General features: G+C 39.9%; 3 protein-coding genes across 4 annotated transcripts in view; 2 read left to right on the forward strand and 1 right to left on the reverse strand.

Moving 5' to 3' along the window:
• The window catches only part of LOC307264136 (coiled-coil domain-containing protein 106-like), a gene marked incomplete at both ends in the record, with an annotated part of 10,870 nt that extends 3,339 nt beyond the window's left edge, over positions 1–7,531 (reverse strand). The window contains 4 exons of the mRNA XM_080045407.1: positions 478–624; positions 3,022–3,210; positions 4,962–5,099; positions 7,492–7,531. Coding sequence (XP_079901533.1) covers positions 478–624; positions 3,022–3,210; positions 4,962–5,099; positions 7,492–7,531 — 514 coding nt within the window. The remainder of the gene's footprint in view (positions 1–477; positions 625–3,021; positions 3,211–4,961; positions 5,100–7,491) is intronic.
• Positions 7,532–7,973: 442 nt separating this feature from the next.
• On the forward strand, positions 7,974–13,229 carry LOC307264537 (transmembrane protein 238-like). 2 transcript variants are annotated; one of them, XM_080045955.1, is made up of 3 exons: positions 7,974–8,114; positions 10,024–10,185; positions 11,711–13,229. In XM_080045955.1, the coding sequence occupies exons 2-3, from the start codon at positions 10,035–10,037 to the stop codon at positions 11,872–11,874; spliced, it is 315 nt and encodes a 104-aa protein (XP_079902081.1). In that variant the 5' UTR covers positions 7,974–8,114; positions 10,024–10,034; the 3' UTR covers positions 11,875–13,229. The 2 variants fall into 2 exon arrangements, with proteins under 2 accessions (XP_079902081.1, XP_079902082.1); XM_080045956.1 differs by having other exon boundaries at positions 8,014–8,114; positions 10,028–10,185.
• Positions 13,230–19,553: 6,324 nt separating this feature from the next.
• The window catches only part of LOC307264526 (germ cell-specific gene 1-like protein), a gene marked incomplete at both ends in the record, with an annotated part of 10,934 nt that continues 5,487 nt past the window's right edge, over positions 19,554–25,000 (forward strand). Inside the window, 4 exons of the mRNA XM_080045944.1 lie at positions 19,554–19,673; positions 20,741–20,816; positions 22,562–22,756; positions 24,901–24,960. Of these exons, the coding sequence (XP_079902070.1) occupies positions 19,554–19,673; positions 20,741–20,816; positions 22,562–22,756; positions 24,901–24,960 (451 nt within the window). The remainder of the gene's footprint in view (positions 19,674–20,740; positions 20,817–22,561; positions 22,757–24,900; positions 24,961–25,000) is intronic.

Genomic DNA, 25,000 nt, shown 5'->3' on the forward strand with positions numbered 1-25,000 from the left:
GTTACATTTAAGCCATCGTCAAACGAGTTGACACAAAATGTATTAAGCCTATTATCAGCTCCACAAAACTCTCTCTGGGGGCGCCCTTAGCTCAGCTGGTAGGGCCCCCCCCCCATGGGCCTCGGCCAGCAGCGGACCCGGGTTCGATTCCAGGCCGCGGTCGTTCTCTGCATGTCACTCCCCTCTCTGCCCCATTTCAACTCTGTCTCTACACTATCAATAAAGCATAAAAATGCCAAAAAAAATATCTAAAAAATAAAAATAAAAAAAACTCTCTGTATTTCTCAGTATGGCAGAGTTTACAAACTACTCAGAATTACTCATGGGGGCAACAGAAGTTACACACTACAGCTTTAAGGTCTATTTATAAGCTTTATCATGTGTTTCCTCACCAGTAGTGTTGTTCTAATTACAGAAGTTACGCACTATATCTTTAAAGTCTATCTATAAAGCTGTATTGTGTGTGTTTTTCCTCACCTGGGATAGCGGTGGATCGGCGGGTGCGGGGTCCCGGGCCCTGCAGGCGCTTTAGGGTCATGCCAGAGCGAGTGGTCATGGGGGAGGGAGGGGAGGGCGAGGAGGCAGGCTGCACCTTCACAGAGCGCCCCGGGTCTGCTACCCACTCTGCGCAAGAGAGGGGTCAGAATAATGCAATAAAATGCAAATGAACGGACAGACAGACAGACAGACGGGGTTATAAGGTAGAAGGTTAAATAAGGTTTATATGTTTTGACACACACACACACACAATAATCATCAATAATAATGGTGATGGGCCACCTTTGTTTACATATCCTTTGTTTACGTACCAGTTGTTTACAGAGCCTGGGCTGTGTTTAGACAACATATTTTTCAGTGCACACACAGTACGGACAGGTGGCGGAACATGAGGAGATATTCACTGATTTTTACAAAAAGTAATTTTGACAAAAAGCGTTCAATATCAATATCCTCATTCATAAATATGTCCTCATTGGTGTAAAATCACCTCTGCCAATAATCTGAATTATCCTCCTGAGCGGAGAATTACAAATATTAATATTACATTTAGGGCTGTCAAATTAACGCGTTAATTTCGATTAATTAATCACAGAAAAATTAACGCGATTAAAAAAATTAACGCAGATTAATCGCACTTCTATAATGCCCTTTGACCCAGTGCAAAAGTGGTGCGTAGCTGCACCGAGCTGCACCTGAAGCAGACACAGCCCGCGCGGGTGAAAGGGAGAAAAGTAAAGAGAGAAGCAGGGGGCCGAGGGCTCTATAGACGGTTTAATAAGCATGAAGGTAGGAAGACATATTACTTTATTCTCCGCAGCCAGTGTCTGTGCATTATTGATTTAGTGGGTGCAACAATGTAGGCTAGGTTCAAAACAGTATCTCTCAATCTTTCTCCCCGTGTCTCAATTTTGTTTGCTAGCTGTCTCGTCGTCCGCGTAAACGTGTGTGTGTGTGTGTGTGTGTGTGTGTCTCTCAATATTTTTGCCTATGAGTACGACGATGGTGAATGAATCGGCATAAGCATCTGTGACAGTGCAGCGCTGTCTGTTGTGGAGACAAGTTACGAGAGACGGAGAGAGAGAGAGAGAGAGAGAGAGAGATAAATAGAGAGAGAGAGAGAGAGAGAGAGAAACAAACTGTAGCAGGCTATACAGCTGTTTATAAACAGGTATAAAAGTGTCATAAAAGTATGCGATTAATTTAGATTAATTAATCACAGAGCCTGTAATTAATTAGATTAATTTTTTTAATCGCTTGACAGCCCTAATTACATTATGTACATTGAGCGGGTAAGTCTTATGGAGGCATCCATGTTTTTGGAATGTCATCAGGTGCATTGTTTAGAATTTAGAATCGTTCTTGTCCTTGAAGGCCACTGTAGCTTCTGTTATTATTCAAAAGGGTTGGGGTTACCCAGGGAGTGTTGCATTCTAGAACTTTCTAGAACCTTCTTGATGATGTCATATTACACACTGCCCCTTTAACACTTAATTCATTTTACTTTGTCTTAAAAAGGTTGAGTTGGCGATTGTGGAGAATGATTGTCGTCATCCTTGTTTATGAACATGAGGAGATATTCACTGTTTTTGATAAAAAAAAAGTGATTTTTACTCCAACCACTGCACCACGAGCAAACCACGTCACGTTTATTACTGTCTGTAATCTGAGTCCAAAAATGAAACTTTCATCTTTCATTAATCCTAGATTTATTACACAAGTTAAATTCATCCGGCATAAACATACTTTTCACAAAGTTGACATTTCAGTTTGATAAATCCTTTGTTTGATTGGTTTTATGCAACACTCACATATTTTTTTAGATACTGGATTTTTTTATTCCTGTAAACCGTTATCATCCAAATAAAAACAAAAGAAAGAACTGACCTATTTCACTTTGTGTAATGAATCTAGAATATACGGTATGAAAGTTCACGTTTTGAATGAACTTTTCCATGATATTCTAATTTCTTTAGATGCAAATGTATCTTGGACATCTTTGTATGTCTTGTATGTATCACAATTGACAATTTGACTTGACATGATAACCCTCTCACCCTCTGGGCTCCTCATGCTGACTATAAATCGGTCCAGTTGGCAGCACATGTTTCTACTGCAGTTAGATAAACATATTACAATGATTTTATGAAGTTTAAACAACCTATCTCATAATGTTTGATCTGCACTACATCAGCACATTGTTAAATCATTCTTTTGTATAGTTTAAATAGCCTTTAGGCCTTTGCACACCGGGCGCGTTTTATTCGTGCGATTAATCCGTTAATTAACGAACGTATACAGAGTCAATACAAGCTTCCACACCAGCGCCGTCATTTCGCATCGCGAATTTGCGTTTTTTATTTTTTCGAACAGAGTTCGATTTTTCTGGGACGTCGCTTCTAAAGTGAGACGCGACAAAATTCACATTTCAAAACATTCGCTTTTACGTTGCGTTTATTCGCGTCGCGCCCGGTGTGCAAAGGCCTTTTGTCGTACTGTTTCCTCTGCATATCCCCCTCTCACCCTCTGGGCTCCTCATGCTGACTATGAACCGGTCCAGTTGGCAGCGCAGGAAATTTCGTTCGTCCTCGAGCTCGTCGATGCGTTTGGTCAGCCAGGCGTTCTTCTCCAGAGCCACGTACAGGTGAGCGCGCAGGTTAGACACGAGCAGGAACGGGCTGTAGGCTGAGGGGTGCTCCGGGACCACTGGGCCTTTAAAAGGGGGACACAAAGGGTTAATATACTCCTTAATATGGGTCTTTAAGAGGGGGGGAGAGGGGACAGGTTAGAGGTACAGGTGAGCGTGCAGGTTTGAGACCAGCAGGAAAGGGCTGTAGGAGGGATGGTGCTCCGGGACCACTGGGCCTACGAGAGGGACACAAAGGGGGACACAATACTCCTTAATATGGGCCTTTAAGAGGGACACAAAGGGTTATAATGGGCCTTTAAGGGGACAGGTTAGAGGTACAGGTGAGCGCGCAGGTTTGAGACCAGCAGGAACGGGCTGTAGGCTGAGTGGTGCTCCGGGACCACTGGGCCTATTGGAGGGACACAAAGGGTTAATATACTCCTTAATATGGGTCTTTAAGAGGGACACAAAAGAAGAAATAGAGGGGACATCAAATTGTACATATAACTGTCTTCAAAGTTAGACAAAAACTAGGCCTGTAAGGGGAAAGAACAGAGGACATTTATTGTTATTTACAAATACACAATACTCCTTATAAAGGGCCTTTAAAGGGGAGGGGAGGAGAGGGGACAGGTTAGAGACGAGCAGGAACGGGCTGTAGGCTGAGTGGTGCTCCGGGACCACTGGGCCTTTAATAAGGACACAATACTCCTTATAATGGGCCTATGAGAGGGACACAAAGGGGGACACAATACTCCTTATAATGGGCCTTTAATAAGGGAGGAGAGGGGACATTTTAGACTGTTTAGAGAGAGGAGAGGGGACAGGTTAGAGACAAGCAGGAAAGGCCTGTAGGCTGAGTGGTGCTCCGGGACCACTGGACCTTTAATAAGGACACAATACTCCTTATAATGGGCCTTTAAGAGGGACACAATACTCCTTATAATGGGCCTTTAAAGGGAAAGGAGGAGAGGGGACAGGTTTGACACGAGCAGGAACGGGCTGTAGGCTGAGTGGTGCTCCGGGACCACTGGGCCTATGAGAGGGACACAAGGGGGGGGGCACAAAGGGTTATTATACTCCTTATAATGGGCCTTTAAGGGTGAAAAGAGGAGGTTTTAGACTGTTTAGAAATACACAATTGTCCCCATAACTGTCTACAAAGTTAGAGAAAAAAAACGTTTTATTTTCTTCTTTTACTCATAAATATATATTTTTTTATGTACAAGATTATTCTCCAATTTTCAATTTATAGATCCAAATGTTGTTCATCGCAAAAGGAGAAATCATAATCCACCTTTTCAATTGAACATATACCGCTTTTGGGGGGCGCCCTTAGCTCAGTTGGTAGGGCGTCTCTGTCTCTACACTATCAATAATGCATAAAAATGACAAAAAAATATCTAAAAAAAAAAAAAAGAACATATACCGCTTTACTGCCAATGTAAATAAGAAGAGGTGGTACAGTTATGTACACTTGTTGTTAATATGAATATTTATTTTGTTTATTAACACCAGGATCGCTGACTCCACCGTAAACTGTATCTCTGAAACTGAACTGGGCTGAATTTCCTAAAGTACAACTATGCAAAACATAGAATAAAACAATACAATTATCCCAGTTTAGTTAGTGTGTTGCTACGCTAAGCAGTAAGTGCTTACGCGTAGTAGTAAAATCAGTGAATATCTCCTCATGATCTGCTACCTGTCAAAATACAACGCCTAGGCTCTGTAAACGGGTATGTAAGAGAACTAGCAAAAGGCCCCGTTTACAGAGCCCAGGCCGTGTATTAACACTGGACGTCCCGTGGCATGTGTAGTAGACATGGCGTACCGTCCATCATAGGCGGGCCCTGGTTGAGGTGGTAGGCGGGCGGTCTCTCGATGCCTTCCTCCAGAGGGAAAGACACTTCGTAGGCGTCAAGATACAAGCCTCCACCAGACGAGGACGAAGACGGAGGCATGTACTGCTCTGATAACCACACAAGAACAACACAAAGAATTAGACTGTGGACTGTTAAAGGGACACTGTGTAACATTTTAAGTAATTTATTAGCTAAAATCAATATCCTCATTCATAAATATGTCCTCATTGGTGTAAAATCACCTCTGCCAAACATCTGAATTATCCTCCTGAGCGGAGAATTACAAATATTAATATTACATTTTCTACATTGAGAGGGTAAGTCTTATGGAGGCATCCATGTTTTTGGAATGTCATCAGGTGCATTGATTAGAATTTAGAATTGTTCTTGTCCTTGAAGGCCACTGTAGCTTCTGTGATTATTCAAAAGGGGTGGGGTTACCCAGGGAGCGTTGCATTCTAGAACTTTGTAGAACTTTCTTGATGATGTCATATTACACACTGCACCTTTAAGTATGTGGGATTGGTTTAATAAATTACCTTATGGTTTAAATGTTGAGTCATGGTTTCATTGTGGTTTATTTCATGTCTACTGGCCGGTTAACGAGCCTGGTATGGCCGGCCGTAACAGACATTATTTTCATTTTCAATTCATCTGCTGGTTATTTTTCCTTATTTATTGGTTTTAAAAAAGGTGCATTGTGTAAAATGTATTGCCATTTTTTTTCAGAGATTTTACAGAAGCTACGGTGGCCTTCAAGGACAAGAAGATATAGTTACTAAAGATGGCATCATCCACCACTACTGCCTCAAGTCTTTCCACCATATCAAGTGATGAGGTGAAGATGTATTTAGTTATTTATTCTATAGTACTTCTTCTTCTTGGTCTTCCAACAGGTGCATTTCCCCAGGACGCCCCACTATATATAAAAACGTGTAAGGCCGTTAAGTTTGTATGTTCTGAGCTACTGTAGAAACATGGCGGTGCAACATGGCGGCCTCAGTGCCCCGCTCATATGTAGATATAAAAGGCTCATTCTAAGGTCATAAAATAAACAACAACATTTCATTTCCAAGCTATTATACACTAATTAAACATACTTAAAAACGTCAATACATTCTACACAATGCACCTTTAAATGATATAAGTGTTCTTATGAATGCCATGTATTAATGGGTCTTTCCAATTGTTTAGGCTGGCATCTCATCTACTAATTATGTACAAGAAATCCCCAGGTCAAAAACACTCATAAAATTTAAATTACAATTCCAAGGAGACCAAGGTGAGATCCTAAAATGTCTGCCTCCCTTTCACGAAAATCTCAAGATATTCACTTAGATTATTTTTTTTAAACAGTAAAAGTAGAAAATCAACACTTTGAGAAGCTATAACTAAAGCACGATGAGCTTTCTTGCTCAATAAAACAATGACATGAACAAAAAATGAACAATTAATAACAAAATGGGATGTATATATATATTTTTTTGTATTATTTTACACTGACTGTGGCTTGTAACCTTTGAGATATTTCCCTAGCTGTCTTTATTCTAATTGCTGTCCTTTTTTTAATTATCATTATTGTCTTTTTCTTTTATCTATACACTTCTATGTATCTATTTACAAGTATGGGTACTGGATAAGTGTATTTTTCTGTATATTATTATTTAAAAAATATGTCGTACTTTTGTCTGTTAATCTGTATTTTTGAAATAAAATAAAAAATTTGATCACAAAAAAAAACAATTAATAACAAAAGACTTTAAGAGAGCAGAGATTAAGCAGAAGTAAGTAAATGTTATAGCACTTCTCAAACTATAGGTTACAAAGCGCCATACAAATGGACACATGCGAACAATTCAAGAGAGACATCAAAGTATACGGTTGGCTTATGTAGTTCTCATTATAACGTAATAGGTTAAATTTGAACTTTTGCTTCACATAAAATAAAAAATAAAACAAACAGGATATCAGTAAAATAGTCATAACAACCGTGAACAACGTGTAGGACCTAAAATGTATGGGCTAGGCTATCCCATGATTGTTTGTGCTCATCAATCGCGATAATGACTTCAAAACGTACATTTCTAAGCACGTTTTGGTGAGTCTGAGCTCCACCCTAAACCGTTTTTCTAAAGTTAAAAACATTGTTTCTTTAGCGCAGTTCGTCTATAACCAAACATTAATGTAGCTAATTTATCTCACATGCTAGAAACGTTGTAGCAAAACGTTGTAGCAAAAACAAAAGTTGTCCTAAATTGGCCTATAACGTGTGCATTTTTCTGTGCGTATCAATAGCCTAATTAAGTTTAAAAAATAAATTATAAGCAAGTAGCGATTTAGTAGCCAAAGTCTGAACTACACACACACACCAAATATTTTTTTTTTAGTTAAAACACATTGTATCTTTAGCTCAGTTAGTCTATAAGCACACACTAATGTAGCTAATTATCCCACATGCTACACACGCCATTTAAACAGTAGCAGTTAGTTGTTAGTTACCTTGTGGGCTCGCGCCGTCTCTCGTGGTCGGTGGATTCATACCTGCGCACACAGGTAAAGCGCTACTGATGAGTAACTATGGTAATAACTCAAAAATGTCGAAATGAAAGCGTTATTATTAGATGATTTGCCTTCAGCGTTCAGTTATACTTCTGTAATACAGCGTGAAACGACCCACACCTGCCTAGCGACCGCTTTCTTCGTCTGCAATTACCTGATTATAAGTAGCTTCAACAGGTGCACGAGAGTGGCATGGGTTTTTGCTCGATTCGCGCATGCGCAAAGTGAATGGGTGCACCTTTGAATTAAAAAAAAATAATCAACTTTTTTTCTGACTCACAACAAGAGACAGACAGTTAATAGCCGTTTCTTACGAAGGACATTTTAAGTTTTTTTTTAAATATTGGAACCGTGAAAACTACGACCGGAACCGCGTCACTATACCTGAGGGTTGGGCGCACGTGAGTGGATAACTCGCCCCCCCCCATGCCCCCCCCCCCCACACACACACACACCTTGAAAAAAAGGTAGAGCACAACACGGAAGTAAAGACAGACTCCGAACTTCAGATTACCAAGCGATCTACTAAGTTTTTCTTTCCGCCAGAGGAACAACAATAACACGTGAGTTAAAGTGAAACCATATGACGTAGCCTAAAGTTGAATGAAATGTGTTGTGACGTCTTTATTAGGCTTTCATAAACAGGCTACTAAGGAAAGTGCACCGTATGCCTCTCACCTGTCTGTGGCTCTGCGTGAAGCTGAATGCAACCTTCAGAATAGCTTCACCTTTTGAAACGGGTCTGGGATGGAATTTATATGTTTTTTTTCTCTAGAGTTGTTTTTTTAGCAACGATAAGTCCTTAAACCACAACGTGCAAAAGTTATTATCGCATTAAAGGTGCAGTGTGCAATATGACATCATCAAGAAAGTTCTACAAAGTTCTAGAATGCAACACTCCCAGGGTAACCCCAACCCTTTCGAATAATAACAGAAGCTACAGTGGCCTTCAAGGACAAGAACAATTCTACATTTTAAACAATGCACCTGATGACATTCCAACTATGACACTTTCAAGATGACGGCACTAGGCCTTGGTCCAAAATATGCAGAAATATGGACATATATGAGACCCTTTCTAAGGGAAAAAATAATAATTCAAAACATTTTTTTCAGCTATTATGCACTAAATTAAATGTACTTATGGATATTATAATTACTTTCTACAAAATCTGCTAGGAAATAAAACCCAAAATTCTACACACTGCAGGTTTAAATAGTTATAATGAAGAGCTGGGATTCGCATAGGGGACTTAATGTGCAACAACATAGGCTACAACAAAAGTTAAAACACAGTAATACAAGAACACAGTCTAGGCTAGCTGTAAACGAGCATGTTGGACAGTGGGCCCCCTTTGTTTACATTATTTGTGTTTACATACCAGTTTACAGAGCCTAGGCTGTAGTGTGTATTAACAATGGATTGTTTTCAGTGCACACACAGTACGGACAGGTAGAGGATCATGAGGAGATATTCACTGATTTAGTCAATAAGGGATCTTGACAACAGGCATTCTCTCTCTAGTCTCCAACTTTTTAAAATGTGTATTTCTCTCAGTAGACTTTATTAAACATACATCTCAGTAGACATTAAACATACATTCTCTGCATGTCACTCCCCTCTCTGCCCCATTTCACCTCTGTCTCTACACTATCAATAAAGCATAAAAATGCCCCAAAAAAGATCTTGTGTTGTTTCTTATCTTGTTTGAGCTAAACACCTACATAAAGGCAATTTACTTTCACTATTTGATGACTATAAAGTTTTTGAATACATTGTTTCTTCTCTTTTCCCCTGTTTCCTAGTCTGACCATGTCTCTGTGTGATGGTCTGTCCCACTGTAAGCTGTGTCTGGTGGTCTCCTTGTTTTACAGAGTCTAGGCTGTGCATTAACACTGTAGCTATAGCAATATGCCCGTTTACAGAGCCTAGGCTGTGCATTAACACTGTCTTTACCTCCCAGTCCCACTATGTCCCTGTGTCACTGTAGCTATAGCAACATGCCCGTTTACAGAGCCTAGGCTGTGTATTACCACTAGAATTTCTTTTCAGCACACACACAGAACAGACAGGTAGCTCACACACAGTACAGACAGGTAGCTCACACACAGTACAGACAGGTAGCTCACACACAGTACAGACAGGTAGCTCACACACAGTACAGACAGGTAGCACACACACAGTACAGACAGGTAGCAGATCATGAGGAGATAGTCATGGAAATAGCTTCTGCTTTCATTTGTTATTGCTCTTTCTCAGCAGTCCCAGTTTTTTTTGGGACTGGTGAGTGGGTGTAAGGGCAGGGTGTCATAGTGTATCATATTGTATCATATATCATATTGTATGGAATGTAAAGCCCACTGAGACAAATGTATTTGTGATTTTGGGCTATACAAATAAAACTGATTTGATTTGATTTTTTTTTTGGATGACATTATTTGTCCTTCTCTTTCCCCCTGTCTCCCTCCCAGTCAGTCCCGCCATGGCCCTGTGTGATGGGCTGTCCCACTGTAAGCTGGCTCTAGTGTTTGCTGTGATCATGGATCTGTTTGGAGGCGCCGCTCTGCTGGTCGGAGTGTTCGCCCCGCTGGAGGTCAACGGACGAGACTTTGGAGATCTACTGGTGTACACTGGTAGGTGTGTGTGTGTGTGTGTGTGTGTGTGTGTGTGTGTGTGTGTGTACACGTGTGTGTGTGTCTGTCTGTCTGTCCGTCCGTCCGTCCGTCCGTCCGTCCGTCTGTCTGTCTGTCTGTCTGTCTGTCCGTCCGTCCGTCTGTCTGTCTGTCCGTCCGTCCGTCTGTCTGTCCGTGTGCTTCTAGAATCTCAGAATGAATCAACAGCTGTAGTTATTATCACTTATTGTTAAAACCAGTGAATGTCTGTTCACAATTCGCTGCTCATCCGGAAAGTATGATTTTGACAAAAGTTTATTTTGACAACAAGCGTTCTCCAGAATCGCTGACTCCATCAGAATATCATAGTTGCCCGTAAAAATAATAATAACATTTTATCCATAGAGCATTTTTCAAAATCTCACATTACAAAGCAGCAGAATTCAAACCGAAACAGACATGAGTGAATGAAGAAAAGGGAATATAATGTAAGATTACAGCTTTATTAAGTGTATATGTATAATAACCTTGAGCATGACTTAAACCTGCAGTGTGTAGAATTATTATTTTTTCCCTTAGAAAGGGTCTCATATATGTCCATATTTCTCCATACTTTGGACCAAGGCCTAGTGCCGCCATCTTGAAAGTGTCATAGTTGGAATGTCATCAGGTGCCTTGTTTAAAATGTAGAATTGTTCTTGTCCTTGAAGGCCACTGTAGCTTCTGTTATTATTCTAAAGGGTTGGGGTTACCCAGGGAGTGTTGCATTCTAGAACTTTGTAGAACTTTCTTGATGATGTCATATTACACACTGCACCTTTTAAAGGTGAAGTAAGCGGTTTATTTCTGATAATATAAGTGTTAAATCGCTCTTTATTCATACAGTGATCACTTACATAATGTGCGCGTTTCATAAAGCCGATCTCTCAGTCAGCTGCTCTGCATGTAATCGGCAAATAAACTTATTGGAGGATCCCGAAATTTATATCCGATCACAAGAGAGAACGCTACAAACCGCTTGTTCGCTTGGTAATTCATGATCATAAGAGGAAAAATGAGACTGTTTTAGAAATACTAAAATAAAAGTTCCTCATAGCACATTTTTTTTTAAGTGATTAAAAACACAAAAATTGACCAGTATGTTGCATGCTTGTCTTCACTGTAAATTGATAGATAGATAGATAGGTAGATGGATGGATGGATGGATGGATGGATGGATGGATGGATGGATGGATGGATGGATGGATGGATGGATGGATGGATGGATGGATGGATAGATAGATAGATAGATAGATAGATAGATAGATAGATAGATAGATAGATAGATAGATAGATAGATAGATAGATAGATAGATAGATAGATAGATAGATAGATAGATAGATAGATAGATAGATAGATAGATAGATAGATAGATAGATAGATAGATAGATAGATAGATAGATAGATAGATAGATAGATAGATAGATAGATAGATAGATAGATAGATAGATAGATTGATTGATTGATTGATTGATTGATTGATTCCCTGTTGGTCTGTGGTTGCAGGTGCCCTGTTTGTGCTGATGTCTCTGGGCGGGTGGGTCCTGTGGTACAGCGGGAACATCGACGGTCTCACCACCAAAAAGGAGATGGGACACATCGGCAGCGCGGTCGACCGTTTGGCCCGAAACCTCAGCCGCAAGATACGCACCTACCGCAGCCAGCGCTGAGGGAAGGGACCTTTTAAATTAAAGACCTACTTCACCGGTGGGAATATGAAGGTGTATTGAATTGTAGTATAAATGTGCAAAAAAAAATTGAAATTGGTTCATCCTAGCCTGAGAAAAGGCAGAATGTCACAGTAAGAGAAATGTAGGGTTAGACAGTGAGACCATAAAACATTCTTTCTGCCTTTTCTCAGGCTAGGATGAACCAATTAAATTTTTTTTTGCACATTTATACTACACAGGATCTCAGAATTCAATACACCTTCATATTCCCACCGGTGAAGTTGGTCTTTAAGCTTTAAATACAGTGTTTAGTTTAGTATTAAAGGTGCAGTCAGTGATTCTGGAGAACGCTTGTTGTTAAAATCACTTTTTTTTGGAAGAAATCGGTGAATATCTCCTCATGATCCGCAGCCTGAAAGTGCTGTGTGTGTGTGTGTGTGTGTGCGCTGGAAAGAAATTCTAGTAGCAACACACGGCCTAGGCTCTGTAAACGGGCAGGTTGCTATAGCTACGGTGGGCCAACCTCTATACATACCCTTTGTAAACATACTAGATACAGAGCCTCAGGTTTGCATATTAACACCAGAGTTATTCTAAATGTTGCTCTGTAAACTGGTATGTGCACAAAGAGTTATGTAAACAAAAGGGGGCCGGCCTACCATAGCTAGTAACATACCCGTTTACAGAGCCTAGGTTGTGTATTAACGGACAGGTAGCGGATCATGAGCAGATATTCACTGATATTGACAAAAAAAGTGATTTTGAAAACAAGCAATCTCAAAACTCCACCATTACTGCAAGGCAAGGCAAGGCAAGTTTATTTATATAGCACAATTCAGACACAAGGCCACTCAAAGTGCTTTACAGGGGCAAGATTAGAATACATAAAACACATTAGAAGACATTTAAAAGCGAATGAAAAGAAGTAAAACATTTAAATTAAATAAAAAGTACAGGTTAAAATGGAAACAGAAAAGTCTTCAGACTCGATTTAAAAGAACTGAGGGTTGCAGCAGACCTCAAGTTTTCTGGGAGTTTGTTCCAGAGATTTGGTGCATAAAAACTAAAAGCTGCTTCTCCTCGTTTAGTCCTAACTCTTGGGACTGTAAGTAAACCTGTCCCAGACGACCTAAGGGCTCTGGACGGTTCATAACGTATCGGTAATGAAAAACAGACACTTGATCAAACTAAAATACATGAAAGTGTTACAAGCGTGAGTGTCGGACATATTTCAGTTATAGATGTGAAACCTGCTGTTACATGTTTTATTGTTGTTTGTGTTTTTTGTTTAAGATGTGACGGTAACACAGTGGTCTCGTGTTCGATTTCAATAAAAACATTTTTTTTATACATTATTTTGAATTAAGCCTGTTTTATTTCATTTTCAACTCGTTAAAGGTGCAGTCAGTGATTCTGGAGAACGCTTGTTGTCAATTTTTTTTTTCTTTTGGCAAAATCAGTGAATATCTCCTCACGATCCACTATCTGTCTGTACTGTCTGTGCACGATTGTTAATACACAGCCTAGGATATGTAAACGGGCATGTTGTGAGCTACGGTGGGGCCCCCTTTGTTTGCATACGGTACAGGTTTACAGATTCTAGGCTGTGTATTAACACTGGATTTTTTTCCTAGCGCACACACAGTAGTAAGCTATGGACAGGTAGATAGAGGATCATGAGGAGATATTCACTGACTTTGGCAAAAAAAAAAAGTGATTTTGACAACAAGCGTTTTCCAGAATCACTGACCCCACTTTTTTTTTTTTTTTTTAGATATTTTTTGGGCATTTTTATGCTTTATTTGATAGTGCAGAGAGATAGAGGTGAAATGGGGCAGAGAGGGGAGTGACATGTAGAGAGCGACCGCGGGTGGGAATCGAACCCGGGTCTGCTGCTGGGCCCGGCCCGGGAGGGGGACGCCTTACCAACTGAGCTAAAGGCGCCCCCACTGACTGCACCTTTACAGTGTTGGACAAACTGTTCCAATCACAATCTCTGTTTGTTTTTCTAATCAGTGACTTTAAAGTGGTCGCGGGGGGATTGTCTAAAGCCAGCAGTTGTGTGTGTGTGTGTGTGTGTGTGTGTGTGTGTGTGTGTGTGTGTGTGTGTGTGTGTGATAGCCTGTCTGCCTATCATGTAACTGGTGTATTGTGTTAAGATGGGTTAAAGTGTACAGAGAGGGGAACACTGTAACACTGTCCCACTCAATTCGATCTAAGCCGTCCCCATACCATAGTGTCCGATTAATCACTGGATGGCAAAGGTCGCAGGGGGTTGTGTGTGTGTGTGTGTGTGTGTGTGTGTGTGTGTGTGTGTGTGTGTGTGTGTGTGTGTGTGTGTGTGTGTGTGTGTGTGTGTGTGTGTGTGTGTGTGTGTGTGTGTGTGTGTGTGTGTGTGTGTGTGTGTGTGTGTGTGTGTGTGTGTGTGTGTGTGTACATGCACATGACATTTTGCCCGGTTCTCCCTTTGGGACAGGCCTTTAAAGGGCTGTTTGAGGGTTAACACTTGGTTTTAAGGTTCAGGTATGAATGAGGTTTATGTTAGGGTTAGTGTAAGGGTTGGGGTTAGGCATTTAGTTTTGATGGTTAATGTTAGGGTAAGGGGCTAGGGAATGCATTATGTCAATGAGTGATGGTCCTCATACAAGCAAAAGTGTGTGAGTGTGTGTGTGTGAGTGTGAGTGTGAGTGTGAGATCCTAGATGAATAATAGAGACACTATAGGGAGCAAAGGTTAGAGTTAGTAACAGCTGGACTTGCGAGGATTACAGGGAAATCCGTGTGTGTGTGTGTGTGTGTGTGTGTGTGTGTGTGTGTGTGAGAGAGTGTGAGTGTGTGTTTGTGTGTGTGTGTGTGCGCATGTTTTTTTTGTGTGTGTGTTCTAATGGACTCACGCCCAAGACGGAGCAGGGAGTGGGACAGGAGAGGTGCAGGACAAGCAAGACTCCTCATTTACTAACATAGAAACTAAGAGGACACGGGACCATTGGAATACAGCGTCTACAAGATTGGTGAGTAGAGATTTTTATATATAATAATGTGTGTGTGTGTGTGTGTGTGTGTGTGTGTGTGTGTGTGTGTGTGTGTGTGTGTGTGTGTGTGTGTGTGTGTGTGTGTGTGTGTGTGTGTTATATTTAGGTTTTATTTGTGTTATTTTGTTACTTTTTTTAGTGTGAGCTGATTTAAAAGTCAAGTTTAAACAGCGACAGGATTTTACTGTGTACGTTAAGGGCAAGAATTCAGCTTATCATGATGAGATGCTACAGAGATGTATCTATCTGTTATACTTCTGTTTGAATGTGGAGAGACAAGGTTGGCCAGAAAGAAAATGTTAAGACCTGTACCGTACGTAGTATTTGTATTTATTTATAAAATGAATAAAGGCTTTTTCCTGAATCTGTTCTGTTAAAAACCTTGGACTCTGGCTTTATCCAACTATCTATCTATGTATCTATCTATGTATCTATCTATGTATCTATCTATCTATCTATCTATCTATCTATCTATCTATCTATCTATCTATCTATCTATCTATCTATCTATCTATCTATCTATCTATCTATCTTTTAAGAGAAGCAAATATACACATAATAAATTAGATATTGCCAAATTTGCACATTTATCCAAACATTCAGATTTTTTAAATTTTTTTTTAAACTTATATTTTAATGGGTTTTTCATTTTTTTTTATACAGACAAAAGACAAAATAAGTAGACACATTCAATACACACACAACCTGTGTCTCGACTAAGTCTCTCCGGCCAACAAAGCAAAACCTTAAATGTTTCTGCTTAAAGCTGCAGTGTGTAGAATTTTGGATTTTATTTCCTAGCAGATTTTGTAGAAAGTAATTATATTATCCATAAGTACATTTAATTTAGTGCATAATAGCTGAAAAAAACGTTTTGAATTATTATTTTTTTCCCTTAGAAAGAGTCTCATATATGTCCATATTTCTGCATATTTTGGACCAAGGCCTAGTGCCGCCATCTTGAAAGTGTCATAGTTGGAATGTCATCAGGTGCATTGTTTAAAATTTAGAATTGTTCTTGTCCTTGAAGGCCACTGTAGCTTCTGTTATTATTCGAAAGGGTTGGGGTTACCCAGGGAGTGTTGCATTCTAGAACTTTCTAGAACTTTCTTGATGATGTCATATTACACACTGCACCTTTAACATTTGCCTTTTAGTTTAAACAATGTCCTTAGAAAGTTAAGTAAGTTGTCTTTCTTATTTTGTCCTTTGTTTTTGTGTTCGCTTTTTCAGTTGTGTGTATGTGTTCTTTAAAAAAAAAAAAAGCAAAATGTCCTCACAGAAATTACTATGAAATGCTTGTTTCTGACTTGCTGGTATAGGTTTTTTGGGGCGAACTTTGTAAATGTCTGTCCTGCCTTCATTTCCGTACGTGAAGACCTGTTATCACATACCAGTTGTGGGGCGACTGTGGCTCAGGTGGTAGAGCGGGTCGGCCGATGATCAAAGGGTTGGAGGTTCGATCCCCGCCCTGCCACCTGTGTCATGGTTGTTGTGTCCTTGGGCAAGACACTTCACCCACCTTGCCTCGTGTGAATGTCAATAGTTAGCCTGCTGCTATCGGTGTATGAATGTGTGTGTGAATGGTAACGTGGGAAAGGAAAACAGGTCTCCCTTGTAAAAGAGTCTTCGGTCTCAATGGGATTTACCTGTAGAAATAAAGGTTAAAAAAAAAAAAAAAAATTGATTTAGGTCATGTATTCCAGCTGCTTGCCTGGATTTGGTTTATATTGTATCTAAGCTGTTGAGAACACAGGCAGGTGTGTGAGACATTATATTATTACGTCGGTCCACACACATGTACAGCTGCGTCAGAGGATTATGTGGTTGCCGCCTCGTTGAACCTGACATTTATTTTAGGACAATGATGATTTGATTAAAGAATGACGTGTGACATCGTTTTAATCAAATCGCTTTTATAAGCCGTCAAAAATAAAGATCAGAAATGCTGCTCAAAGGTGGAGTCAGTGATTCTGGAGAACGCTTGTTGTCAAAGTCTGTGAATATCTCTTCGCAATCCACTGCCTGTCTGTACTGTGTGTGTGTGTGTGTGTGTGTTACATACAAGTTTACAGAGCCTAGACTGGGGTTGCGTTCCGAATCGCATACTTTCTACTATATAGTATGTAGAAAAAAGATTAAGGATGTCCCGATTCTTGTGGCCAGATTTAGGATGGTTAGAAGTACCCGGATGTCCTACTTCATGCGGCCAAGATTGTTAGTGTTGAAAAGTGCATCCTATTTGGGCGATTCTGACCCACAATCCAGTGCACACGTGAAGTGACGTAACATCGACGAAGCCTCCATATGAAAACAAACGGGGATGCGACGGATATAAAAGCAAGAGGCAAGATCAAGGCGCAATGTTATGATGAAATAAGAGAGAAAAGTATGTCCCAATAGTATGCCTACTGCATCCTAACTAGATTCTTTTTATCGTCGGATGTAGTATGTAGAATAGAAAAAAGAAAGAGTATGCGATTCGGAACGCAACCTGGATTTTTTTTCTCGCGCACACACAGTACAGACAGGTAGCGGGATCATGAGGATATATTCACTGATTTTGAATTTTCTACAACAAGCGTTCTCCAGAATCACTCACTACACCTTTAATTGAAACGAATGCTCATGTATTTGTTGTTGTGCAAATGGCCAACTGAAGGACCTTGAACTGGACATAACCTAACTGATCCTCACAACAGCTAATCCAGATGTTTACCCCTCTGTCTCTCTTTCTTTAACCTTCTAGGTGATGACCATCAAGACACCAACATCCCTATAATCCCATCCACGTAACACCGCAAGATTACCACACAGATTATAACCACACTGCCTGAGATATATATGCTGGAATAAATACTCACAAACACTCCTTTTTCTGAGCCCCGTTGAGGTGAAGAAAAGGTTGAAGACGGCCCTCCTAAAATCTGGGATAAAATTCGGAATTTTTTTCGGCACTTTTTAACAGTTTCTGGTCACACACACACACAGCAGTTGTCATGGCAGTGGAAACATGGCGTAGAGAGGGGAATCGCTGAGAAGAAATGTGCGAAGTGAAACGTCTCGCCTGGCTTGTGCCGTAAGAAGAAAAGGAAAGGAAGATCCAAGGTCCAGATAAAAAAAATCGAAATCGGAAGAATATATATATTTTTTCTTTTAATTTTACGTCAAGAAGGAACACAAAGAAAAGAAAGATTCACAAAATCTAAACTTGGAAGAATTTTTTTAATTATTTTTTAATTATTTAATTATTATTTTATTATCATTTTGAACTGATTATTATTTTTTTTTTTTACATTTTATTCGAAACACAGATTTTCCTGGACGTCTAGTAGTGGGCGGAGAGCGGGGAGTTCCCTAGGCAACCCCCTGACCCTCCACAGCTGTCGCTAGCCCGTTGCTATCTCTCTAGAAAGTCAATTTAATCTTTGATTTTCCGACCCAATCGACGGCTCTACTTCCACAGCGCTGCGATCATCTCTTAGCGGAGTCCCCTCTGGCCTTTGTCCCACTTCTATAGATCCCTAATCCCTTTCTAGGTCTTTATCTATCTATCTATCTATCTATCTATCCATCTATCCATCTATCCATCTATCCATCTATCCATCTATCCATCTATCCATCTATCCATCTATCCATCTATCCATCTATCCATCTATCCATCTATCCATCTATCCATCTATCCATCTATCCATCTATCCATCTATCCATCTATCCATCTATCCATCTATCCATCTCTCCATCTCTCCATCTCTCCATCTCTCCATCTATCCATCCATCCATCCATCCATCCATCCATCTATCCATCTATCCATCTATCCATCTATCCATCTATCCATCTATCCATCTATCCATCTATCCATCTATCCATCTATCCATCTATCCATCTATCCATCTATCCATCTATCCATCTATCCATCTATCCATCTATCCATCTCTCCATCTCTCCATCTCTCCATCTCTCCATCTATCCATCTATCCATCCATCCATCCACTATACACTACATAATCAACTCAGTGAGCTTAATAGTGTTGTCACAGAAACCCCCTAGATCCTTACGAGCGAGTTTAGATTTATAGCACATTTCGTACTCTAAGGCGATTCAAAGAGCTTTACATAAAAAGACAATTAGCAGTCAAATGCACAAAGACAATAATACATAAAATACAACAAACAATACTACAGAAATACAATAAAATATAATTAAATTAATATAGTGTCCCTCTAATTAAGATCAGTTAGCCAAAAGCAGAGGGGGGAACATCAGTCGTATACTTTTCAAAATAAGGCAAGTTTATTTATTCAGCAAAAAAACCAACACAATAGACAGAAAAGGCAATTCAAAGTTCTTTACAAAGGCATACGATACATCAAGAATAGACTTTAGAAAAATATTTAAAAAATCGCATTCAAGAGATTATAAAAACAAACAGCAAAGACAGGCTGAACAATCGTTTGAAAGACTATAACAAATTGCACAAGTTAATTCAAAGAAAGTCAAGTTAAAAGTAGAGTCTTCGAGTTAGATTCACACCCACATTGTCAAAGTGAAGTCACACCAAAAGCACACAGTCAGAATTCTCTCGCATTTTCTTATTGGAAAAAAAAAAAAAATCCCATTGAGAAATTCGAAACCAAGAAGCCAAGATGTTGGAGTCGATGTCTCGTCGTAACCGGTCGCTGCTCTCTCTCTCCCTGACGTCTCTGGCTCTCACTCTGTCTGTCTCGGCCTTCTGCACCTCCTTCTGGGTGGAGGGCTGGCACAAGGTGACTCACATGCATACATACTTATACTACTTATATACTACTTAGCCTATACTACTTATACCTATATACTTACATAACGCATCAGACACTTTTTGTTTCACTTACTGTTTAATGTCCTGTTTAAAGCTGCAGTGTGTAGAATTTTGGGTTTTTATTTCCTAGCAGATTTTGTAGAAAATAATTATAACATCCATAAGTACATTTAATTTAGTGCATAATAGCTGAAAAAATGTTTTGAATTATTATTTTTTCCCTTAGAAAGGGTCTCATATATGTCCATATGTCTGCATATTTTGGACCAAGGCCTAGTGCCGCCATCTTGAAAGTGTCATAGTTGGAATGTCATCAGGTGCATTGTTTAAAATTTAGAATAGTTCTTGTCCTTGAAGGCCACTGTAGCTTCTGTTATTATTCTAAAGGGTTGGGGTTACCCAGGGAGCGTTGCATTCTAGAACTTTGTAGAACTTTCTTGATGATGTCATATTATTACACACTGCACCTTTAAATGTTTCTAATGATTCATACTCTTACTTGTTTTATTTAGTCTTTGCCTATCAAGTAATGTTGTACAAAGTGTTTTTAATTTCTGAATGTGATGTGTTGCTCTATTTTAAAGGAATACTTCACCCATACGGAACCAGCGTTCTATCATTATAAAATAACTATTATAATATAATGAATGAGGTTTTTCTTCCCTCAGTCTTCCCTTAGTCTTCCCTTGGCCCAGCTGTCCTGTTAATCCTAACCCTTACTGTGATGTCACAAGAAGGAAACTGTAGGGTTAGACAGTGAGACCATAAAACACTCTTTCTGCCTTTTCTCAGGCTAATATGATCCGATTTCAATTTTTTTTGCACATTTATACTAAATAGGATCTCCGAGTTCAATGCACCTTCATATTCCAACCGGTGAAGTAGGCCTTTAACTATATAGGCCTTTAACTATATAGGCCTTTAACTATATAGGCCTTTAACTATATAGGCCTATAATGTAAAGCACTTAGTTGTTACCTTCACTGTGTATGAAAAGTGCTATACACATAAAGTTTGATTTGATTTGATTTGAAGGTGGTCAAGCCGCTCTGCCTCTCGCCCGTTAAAATGAAGAACTGTGGACAGAACAACAGCCAGCCCTACACCACAGGTAAGTCTGCGTGTGTGTGTGTGTGTGCGTGTGTGTGTGTGTGTGTGTGTGTGTGTGTGTGTGTGTGTGTGTGTGTGTGTGTGTGTGTGTGTGTGTGTGTGTGTGTGTGTGTGTGTGTGTGTGTGTGTGTGTGTGTGTGTGTGTGTGTGTGTGTGTGTGTGTGTGTGTGTGTGTGTGTGTGTGTGTGTGTGTGTGTGTGTGTGTGTGTGTGTGTGTGTGTGTGTGTGTGTGTGTGTGGGTGGGTGGGTGGGTGGGTGGGTGGGTGTGTGTGTAGGGGGGGGGGGTTGGATGGTGTCAATGATAAATAAGTTTTGGTTTTAATACACAGCCTAGGCTCTGTAAACTGGTATGTAAACAACGGGGGCCGGCGTCAATGTAAAAACAGTTTTCCCTTAAAGGTGCAGTCAGTGATTCTGGAGAACTCTTGTTGTCAAAATCACTTTTTGTCAAAATCAGTGAATATCTCCTCACGATCCGCTACCTGTCTGTACTGTGTGTGCGCTGAAAAAAATCCAGTGTTAATACACAGCCTAGGCTCTGTAAATGGGCATGTAGCCAGCTATGGTTGGTCCCCTTGGTTTACATTGGCTTGGTTTACTTACCGGTTTACAGAGCCTAGGCTGTGTATTAACACTGGATTTGATTCCAGCGAACACACAGTACAGAGAGTTAGATCAAGGAGATATTCACTGATTTTGACAACAAGCATTTCCAAAATCAACGACTCCACTTTTGAGGCAGCACAATAATCTTTCACTTTGTAAATGTCTGTCCTGCCTTCATTTCCGTACGTGAAGACCTGTTATCACATGCCAGTTGTGGGGCGACTGTGGCTCAGGTGGTAGAGCGGGTCGGCTGATGATCAAAGGGTTGGAGGTTCGATCCCCGCCCTGCCACTTGTGTCATGGTTGTTGTGTCCTTGGGCAAGACACTTCACCCACCTTGCCTCGTGTGAATGTCGATAGTTAGCCTGCTGCTATCGGTGTATCAATGTGTGTGTGAATGGTAACGTGGGAAAGGAAAACAGGTCTCCCTTGCAAAAGAGTCTTCGGACTCAATGGGATTTACCTGTAGAAATAAAGGTTAAAAAAAAAAAAAAAAAAAATCACATACCAGACTGTTCTGCATGAAACACTTGTCTACCATTGTCAGCATGTTGGTAATAGAACTATTAATATTTATTACCAAACATTACATCAAGCCGTATATATCTTTCTTATTTTTCTTTATTCAACCATGTTACACTTCAGTATGACTGGCAGAGATTCAGATAATCCCGGTTTTGTTGCTAATCTCAGCAGTTCGTTTACCCGCGCTGCCTAAACCCGTTTGTTTACATGCAGAACAAGATTGTCCGTGTAGAAAGAGACAGATTACCTAAAGAACAGAGTGTCAGAGAAGGAGTGTGTTACATCCTCTGACCTGTAGAGCAGGAGTAGAAGGATTTATGACTTCTTGGTACGCTGGTTTTGAAAAATGCAATGTCAAGGATTTTTTTTAAATTCCTATATGAATAGGGATAAATTGACTCATGAGTCCATTATGTGTGTGTATATATATATATATATAATTTGAGAAATAAAGATATATATGTATAATAAAATGATTTATTGGACAAAAATCTAAAAATGTACAAGCGGCTTGACATTTTTGATTTTTTTTTGGCCTTTGTTGTCTCACCATAAAAGTGTACTTTCTCTCTTTTTCTTCATCCCTCTTTTCTTGCCCTCTCTCTCCTTCTCCAGAGACGCCCACCCCAGACCCGCGGAACCCGACCCCCAACGTGACTCTGTCCCCGGGGGAGAGGGAGGAGCAGGCGCGCATACGGAGGAAGCAGCTAGCCAACGCGGTGCAGTACATCTGGGAGACCGGAGAGGACAAGTACATGCTCCGCTACTTCCACACCGGATTCTGGCTCTCCTGTGAAAAGCACGACGAAGGTTTGTGATGGGGGTATAAAGCTATCTATCTATCTATCTATCTATCTATCTATCTATCTATCTATCTATCTATCTATCTATCTATCTATCTATCTATCTATCTATCTATCTATCTATCTATCTATCTATCTATAAGGTTTGTGATGAGGCCGGAAAAACTTAACTTAAAGGAATACTTCACCCATATGGAACCGGAGTTCTATCATTATAAAATCGTTTTATTATAATATAATGAATTATGTTTTTCTTCCCTCAGTCTTCCCTCAGTCTTCCCTTGGCCCAGCTGTCCTGTCAATCCTAACCCTACATTTTACCATATGTGATGTCACACTAGTAAAATGCAGGGTTAGACAGTGACACCATGAAACACTCTTTCTGCCTTTTCTCAGGCTAGGATGAACCGATTACTATTTTTTTTTGTTGCACATTTATACTACATAGGATCTCAGAGTTCAATACACCTTCATATTCCCAACGGTGAAGTGAAGTCTTTGATATTAATCCAAACACAAACTGATTAGCACAACAAAGGTTTGTCATGGGTGTATAGCATAGACAATGAATTAAGGATGGGACCGTTGCGATGTCGGTATGAGGTCCAATATGGCTGCTATATCGCGCTCATGCAACCGATCCACGTACCAATTAAAATTCCATTGTTTTTTTTTAATTTGATTTGATTTGATTCAATTTATTTCAGACATATCAAACATCAAACATACAAAACAAAATGATTATGTTTTCACAAAAAAAAAAAAAAGAAAAACAAATTATCTGTATTTCTGAGATATGCCTGAAAAGGAGCAGGAAGAAGTATACACTTATTTAATCCTAACCCTTTTCCATAGTAAAAAAAAAAGAAATATATATATATTTATTAAAAAATAAAAATATTTATTATTAATAATCTTGGGCATTTTTTTATGCTTTATTGACATTATGGAGAGACAAACATAGCGCTCCAGGCACAGTGCTTAGAGCGTCAGTTCTCTGCACGTCATTCCCCTCTTTGCCCCTCATTTCACCTCTGTCTCTCCATATCCGTCTAATAAAGAAAAAATGCCAAAAAATAATATTTAAAAAAAAAAGTATAGTTATAAAAGCAGTTGCAGACAAACAGTACACATATGGTTGAAAAAAAAACAATATGAGAGAAAGCATGGGCACAGAGTAATCCAGAGGTTTGAATCCCTGTTCCCACGGGAAGGTCAAGGTTTAAAACAGATGTTATAAAGACATCTCCGGGATTTATAATAATGATCACGGACGGAAAAGAGCAATCGGAAAAGATTTTAAGTTACACAAATAAATGACATATTGCGGCTGTGAAGTTCACCTCTGATCTTTGGGATTTTGTGTTGAGGCATTTTTTTTTTTATGATAATTTTTTTGGGCCATTTTCAAGCTTTATTAGATAGTACAGAGTTGAAATGGGGAGACAGAGAGAGAGTGAGAGAGAGAGAGAGAGAGAGAGGGGGGATGACCTGCAGTAAAGGTCCACAGGTCGGATTTGAACCCGCGACCACTGCAACGAAGGCCAGAGCCGATATGGTTAGCGCTCTATCCACTACACCACCGGAGCGCCCCCAAAAAACAACAAACTCTGTACTATCAAATAAAACTTGAAAATGCCAAGAAAAAAAGGATCTTAAAAATAAAATATGTAGAGTTTGTTAAAATGAAGGTTGCGTTCCGAATCGCATACTTTCTACTATATAGTTTGGTAGAAAAAAGATTTAGGATGTCCCGATTCTTGTGGCCAGATTTAGGATGGTTAGAAAGACCCGGATGTTCTACTTCATCCGGCCAAGATTGTTAGTGTTGAAAACTGCATCCTATTTGGGCGATTCTGACCCACAATCCAGTGCGCACGTGAAGTGACGTCACATCGACGAAGCCTCCATATGAAAACAAACGGGGATGCGACGGATATAAAAGCAAGAGGCAAGATCAAGGCGCAATGTTATGATGAAATAAGAGAGTAAAAGTATGTCCCAATAGTATGCCTACTGCATCCTAACTAGATTCTTTTTATCGTCGGATGTAGTATGTAGAATAGAAAAAAGAAAGAGTATGCGATTCGGAACCCAACCGAAGCCTGTCGTGATGTGGAAACGTGAACTCTGTTGTGATTGTTGTTGCAGGAACTTATCAGGAGGAAAAGTGTCGCAGTTTCATCGAGTTGACGCCGGGGGAAACTCAGGGTACGTACAACACCGATGCTTCTGAATACATGAAGAAGAG

This window comes from Ammodytes marinus (assembly GCF_949987685.1).
Source record: "Ammodytes marinus genome assembly, chromosome: 17".
Classification (NCBI taxonomy): domain Eukaryota; kingdom Metazoa; phylum Chordata; class Actinopteri; order Uranoscopiformes; family Ammodytidae; genus Ammodytes; species Ammodytes marinus.